Genomic DNA, 6586 nt, shown 5'->3' on the forward strand with positions numbered 1-6586 from the left:
TTTTGCATTAGAAACTGGAAATTGGCACATTAAGAGAAAGAGTGCTTTGTGATCAGAGTGAGAAAGGTTCATCTGCTGAGGAGGTTAGGTGAGACTTTGAAGGAAGATTACTTTGAGGTCGGCAGGATTTTGTTATGGGGAAAATGAGAGGAAAGACATTTAATATAGAGAAAATAGTATGGCAAAAGCAAAAAGCACGGAGGTGAGAATGTAATTTCTCTGATTGCCCAAGAAATGTTGAAAAACCCAGTATTCATATAGGGTAGGATTCCTGAAGGTGAATAGTCAGAGAACAAACAGCTTCTATGATAAATTAGGGCCATATTGGGAAAGACCTCAAATAACAGTCTGAAATATTTGGTCCTATTTTAGCCACTGAAAATTTTCCTTTGAGGCAGTGACACGGTCAGAATTATAATCTGTGAAATTGCTCTGACTACAATAGATAGCATGGGCTGTTGGCATGCAGCTTGGGTTCAGAGGAATAGTTAGGGGAGACTATTGGTGTAGACATTATGAGCAATGAGCAGGGCCTGAGTGAGGCAGTATCAGTGGGAATGTAAAAGGGGAGGGATGTGAGAAATTTCGTAGTGATTTATCCAAACTTGCAACTAGTTAATATCTGGGATGCGGTAGAAGGAGAAATTTAAGATGATGCTATGGTTTTTAGCCTGGAAATAAGAAAGTCAGAAGAATAATTTTGTAAAGGATGATAATTTGTGTTTTACGTTGAGTTTACAATGCTAGTAAAAAGCAAAAACCAGGTATAAATATTCTGAAGCTGATGGTTCACTCTGAAGCTCAGAAGAATTCTGTGGTAGGGAAGGACTTGGGAGACATCTACAGCAGTGATATTTGATACCCTGGGTGTGGAAGACAAGGAATAATTAATAACCCATTCTGTCATTTGTTTATTCAAAAACTATTTAACTGTTATGTGATAAGCCTAATATAATGAAATATACTTTCTTATGAGCAGTGTATTTCTTTTAAAACAAATTTTGAGTGTCATAAAATCACTATAAAATATGTCATATAGCTAAACCTATTTATTAAATATCTCATGTCAAATAAATGAATGTATTTACCTACGTTTTCTTTGAATGATGACTTTGGCTGCTAATAGTCAACTTCTCAAGATGTTTTTTATGAAAGAAAGGAAAGAAATTGGGCAAAAAGAATAATTACCTTTCACGTGTTGCAGGTTAAAGCTCGAGCCACAACTCGAGAAGTCATGGCGACTTACACCATTGAGGACATAGTCATTGAACTTATAATACAGCTGCCCTCAAATTACCCGCTGGGGTCAATAACAGTGGAAAGTGGGAAAAGAGTGGGAGTGGCTGTTCAGCAGTGGCGGAACTGGATGCTGCAGTTAAGCACTTACCTCACCCATCAAGTACGTTTCTAGGCACACATTTCGTTTTCCACACTAGAGAGAAAGACTGCTGATGGACTATTTGAAAAGGCAGTAAAACAGAAACTGTATCTGTTCTGCTGAAGGTAGAAATAGATATTATATTTCCTTGGATAAACACAGGTATGTGCCTAAATGACTTGAACCTGCCAAGCTATTTTAATTTTTAAGGCTCTACAATTTTTTTCTGGTGTTTGAGAGGAATTGACTACTTCATTGACGTTGTAGACAATATAGAACAATATATGGTATTAGGAAATAGTTTGAGGGGGAATCTTTTTGTGAGATACTGGACAGATGAATGCCTTCTGAGATACTTCTATTCTTACATTTCAACTCTCCTCCTGTGATTAGAGAAATCCCAGTACTTTCACTTTGACTTTCAAACAACATGTAAGTCTTCTCTAGTTCTGTTTGCACATTGTGGTGTATCTCTGGCATTCTACTGTAAAGAAAAATTATTTTAAAACAGATATATTCACCAATATTGTAGAGCTGGGAAAAATCAGCAGTTGAGAAGGTGAAATAATTAATTTCATCATTTTTAATTAAAAATTTGGAGAACTGATCTAAATCTAAATGATTTAATTATTTAAAAAGTTTCATCAAGCAACAAGCTGAGACTAAAAAACTTGAAGTATTGGTGCAGAAGCCTTTCTTTCAAGTCAGCCTTTAATGGAGAAAAATTGTATTCTGGTTCCTAAAAAACTTGGGAGGTCATTTTAAAAACCAACATTCGTAGAACTTAGGTGATGTGAATATAGCCAAGCAGGTTCTCTTCTCTCCAAATTATAATTCAACTTTAAAATTTGTGAAACTGAATAAAAATAATTAATTGGTGGTCTTCAGTGTATTTTGACTTTTTTTTCCTTCTTGTTTAACAGAATGGAAGTATTATGGAAGGCTTAGCATTATGGAAAAATAATGTAGACAAACGTTTTGAGGGTGTTGAAGATTGCATGATCTGTTTCTCAGTCATTCATGGTTTCAACTATTCTCTTCCCAAAAAAGCCTGTAGAACATGCAAGAAAAAGTTCCATTCAGCCTGCTTGGTAAGTCTAAAGAGAAATTAACTAACTTATATTTTATGTAAATTATATATGTATGATATCTAACTTTGGAAAAGAAAACAATTAATGTTAAACTCTTAATTGTAGTTAATGGGAGACATATTAAAAAATGATTTTTCAAAATAATTAATTTACTGAGACTGGTAGCATCAAAGCACTTTAATAAATGGATGTTTCTAATATAGTCTCAGCACTAAAAAAATATGTGGTCTTGTAAGATCGAGACCATAAAGGAGACGAAAAGCATTGGAACTGGGGCCATCTGGCATCAGAGCTTTTTGCTCTTGTTAAGCATCATATTGAAAAGAAAGTCACTCTGTGTTCAGTTTGTTTGCAGGAGGTCTTCCTTCCGTAGCTCAGTGGTTGTGTGCATGAGCCTAGGTAGAAAGAATCTTACTGTAGCCTTTGGAAGTAATACTGAGTTGTATTGATTTTGGAGATAAATGGAGGGAGCAAAAATTTCAGTATTCTCCCTTTTTTACTTATCATTTTAAGGTTACTTTAGATGTGTATGTAAAATGACAGCTTTAAAAAGTTCTCGTAACATTTAAAACCTTTTCTTTTTCAGTACAAATGGTTTACGTCTAGCAACAAATCTACTTGTCCACTCTGTCGTGAGACCTTTTTCTGAATTTTTGTTCCCCCATTGGAAGTGGTCCTGAAGTAAATCAAGCAAAGGCAGTGGATTTGGATCCACGTTAGAGTGTTCATGTGAGGAGGCCAGTGAGCATTACTTTTAAATAGGACCTTCTCTGGAAAATTATTTTGCTTAATGTAATGATCCTAAAATCAGGTTTACTTATCTTTAGATTGCTTTGTAAATGTTTGGAAACCTTTTCTTTTACATAAGAATATTACATATTTGAGAGAATATTTATATTAATAGTTTAATCTCTTTGTATATTTAAAAATAAATATGGGAAAACCCTAAATTACAGAATTAGAATTTGTGAAAGCATCGTACAACTGTATTATACTAATAAATCCATTCAGATTCTTGATCTATATTCTAGGACAGTCCAAGTGAGGCAAATGAATTGAGAGGGTTGATTTACATCTATAGACATTTTAAGACTTATTTATTAGTTACGACAACAGAATTAATTAGTATTCTGATATTTGTAGATTATTTTAATGATAAAAATGACAACATAGCTTATCTTAAGCTATTTGAAGCATGCTCTGAAATTCTGTATAAAGAGTGTGAACTGAATTTTAAGGTGCCTCTATTTATCAAGGGTTATGAAATTCCGAAAATTAAATTATGACACTGACCTTTTGCTGTGGAAGAAGAATTTCCATATATTAGTGAAATTTGAATTGCAAACTTGTCAGTGAATTTATTACTCAGTTTGAGTGAGTCTCCAGAGGGTGAAAATTTGAGAAAAATATGATTTAGGTTATTTCATTCATGAAGCAGAGAGGTAGTTATCCCTTTAGTGAGAGGGAAGAAGTAAATAAGTATTTCTGAAATTTAAGATTGGTGGAAAAACAAAAAATTTTAAAATGTTGCAGGAGACTTTCAATTTTGTAAGCAAATTTTATTACTCTTACTGGCCGGAATTACACTAAATTAGAGATTTGAGAGAACTAATTTTTTCTAGCCTTCGGAAGTGAAAGTTAAGAATTTTAGTACTAAGTAAAATTCAGTATAAAAGGCTGAAGTGGAGTAGGTGAAATCAGCACTATTACCCTGAAAAATTGTGCCCAAAATATAAAAGTGTAGAAGTTTGGAACTTGGAGTAATTTTATTGCAGTCTTCCATTAAATGGGAAATACTAGCATACCTAATAGCAAGGTTACTTGAGAGATCAGCTAATCATCTCTGTTGCAACTGTTTAATTGGCAAAAAGCAACTCATGTTAAATAAAATTACTGCTTACCATCAACTGGGTAAAATGGTTATTATTGACACAGTATGAATGTGGTCAGAGTATTGTAGTCAAGAGTGAAATATTCCGTATGAGTTACAGATCTCTTGAGTTGTATTTGTAGATGCAGTGTCCTACCCAGTTTTGTCTGTCTCCTAAATTTTTCTCTGTAATATTTATTATCTTCTAGCCTTGAGGCTCAAGGAGTCAGTAAGTGAAGTACAGATAGCAAAATTCTACCTCTTCTTAACCCCTTTCTTAAAATATTCTCCATCTTTCTATGTCTCTCTCTGACATAGTAATCCCAAAGGATTGTATTACTCCTCTGTGAAAGTTACACACTTTTCCTTTAAAAATGGTTTTATAATAAGACTTTGTTTATAGATTTTCCAGTATTGGTACTTCTTGGTTTCCAATCCAAACCCCAAGTAGAAAAGAAAAGGGGGAATAATGGAGCATTGTTTTTCCACGGTAGTACTAGGGCATCTGGGTCTTGGTGAAACACTGTAATTAAGTGGGATACCTACTCTTCATACTTAGGACTCTTAACACATTTCTTTGAGACTTGTAGATATAAATGTAAAGCTTGTTACTGTTTATATGCTAAAGAAAAAGCTCTCCAAAATGAGACTGAATTCAGAATACCACATTAATGAAAGTTTTATTTATATATAGCCTTGACAACACTAGATAGCATCCCTTAAAATTCTAGCATAAGGAAATTTTAAAATTGCATGAAATTCAAAGCCCATTAGCAAAATTATTAATTTAAAACCCCAATGTAAATTGCAAATTTTAGAATTTATTTTTAACTCTTATTTATTACATGCTCTAATGTATGTACATAAGTTTCTGTGGTTTAAATAATTAATGTTATTACTTGATAAGTTTTTGTGGTGTGAATAATTAATGTTATTATTTGATTGTTATACCATATGTGCCCATTAAGATTCTTTTTAATTATAAAATATTTCAAATATACAGAATAATAATAATAATATACAAATGCCCTTGTACTCTTCACAAACTATTTTGCCATATTTGCTTCTGATTTTTAAAGAAATAAAACGTTACTCTTTTGTACTCCTCCCTGACGCCATCTCCTCCTTACCCCCAGAGCTAACCTACTGTTCTGAAGTTGCTGTGACTCCTTCCTATTTAAGATTTTATACTTTACCATGTTTGTATCCATAAATAATATATAGCAGTTTTTAAAAAAACTATATTTGTGATATCCTATTGTATGTAATCTTTTGTAACTTGCTCTTTCAACTCAACATCAGCTGCTGTTTAGTATCGTATTATCTCGGTTTACTTACCAATTCCCCCACTAATGGTCGTTTCAGTTGTTATTTTTTGCCATTTTGAACAGTGCTGCAAGTATACATTCTTGGTAATGTTTTCTCATGCAAATGTGCTATAAATTCTGGACATATGCCCCTAAGTGGAATTTCAGGTAGTAGATATGTATACTCTGTGACTTTAGATGTTGTCAAATTGCTCTCCAAAGTGGTGTGCAAGTTTGCACTCCTAATGGCAGTGTAAAAGAAGTCTTGATTTTCCTACCACATCACCAACACTTAGTCTTATCAGACGTTTTAAGTTCTCTAGGCAGAGCTGTGAGAGAGTAGCTGTTTGTTTTAATTTATATTTCCCTGACTGCCAAGAATCTTAGCTTCGTTTCTTATATTTATTGGTCATTATTTTGTGAATTTATTATCTATATGTCTGTTTTTCTCTTGGATTATTTGTATTCTTATTGATCATAATGCTTTTTCTGTTACAGGGCTTTCTTCTAGTATGGGGCTTGACTTTAACATGGTCTGTGGCTATCTTGAATTGTACAGAATTTTTCATTTAAATTTAGTCATATTTATCCTTCTTTTCCTTTATGACTGAGCCTTTTTGTATTACATTAGAACAACTTGTTCCTTTTCTAAGGTTTAAAAAAATTATATTTTGTTCTAAAAGTTATAAATTGCAAAATATGCCTGATTCACCTGAAATTAAATTTTGTATGACTGTTGTAAGGTAGAAATCTCACCCCATATTGATAGCCAGTTCTCATAGCATCATTTATTAAGTAGCACACCCATTCCCCACTGACTTTGTAGTGCCTCCTCTCTTATATTACCAAATCCGCTTGTATGTGTGGATTGCTTTCTGGGCCCTGTATTCTGTTCCTTTGGTCTATTTATCTGTGTTAATTCTACACAAATTTCTTTGCT

The 6586-nt window shown here is 33.2% G+C and overlaps 1 protein-coding gene across 1 annotated transcript in view; it reads left to right on the forward strand.

Moving 5' to 3' along the window:
* The window catches only part of LTN1 (listerin E3 ubiquitin protein ligase 1), a 54150-nt gene extending 48709 nt beyond the window's left edge, over positions 1–5441 (forward strand). Inside the window, exons 28-30 of the mRNA XM_004429530.3 lie at positions 1205–1399; positions 2302–2469; positions 3056–5441. Coding sequence (XP_004429587.1) covers positions 1205–1399; positions 2302–2469; positions 3056–3118 — 426 coding nt within the window. The 3' untranslated portion in view covers positions 3119–5441. The remainder of the gene's footprint in view (positions 1–1204; positions 1400–2301; positions 2470–3055) is intronic.
* Positions 5442–6586: the final 1145 nt, after the last annotated feature.

The sequence above is a fragment of the Ceratotherium simum genome, chromosome 27 (assembly GCF_057802395.1).
Source record: "Ceratotherium simum simum isolate JZ-2026a chromosome 27, ASM5780239v1, whole genome shotgun sequence".
Classification (NCBI taxonomy): Eukaryota; Metazoa; Chordata; class Mammalia; order Perissodactyla; family Rhinocerotidae; genus Ceratotherium; species Ceratotherium simum.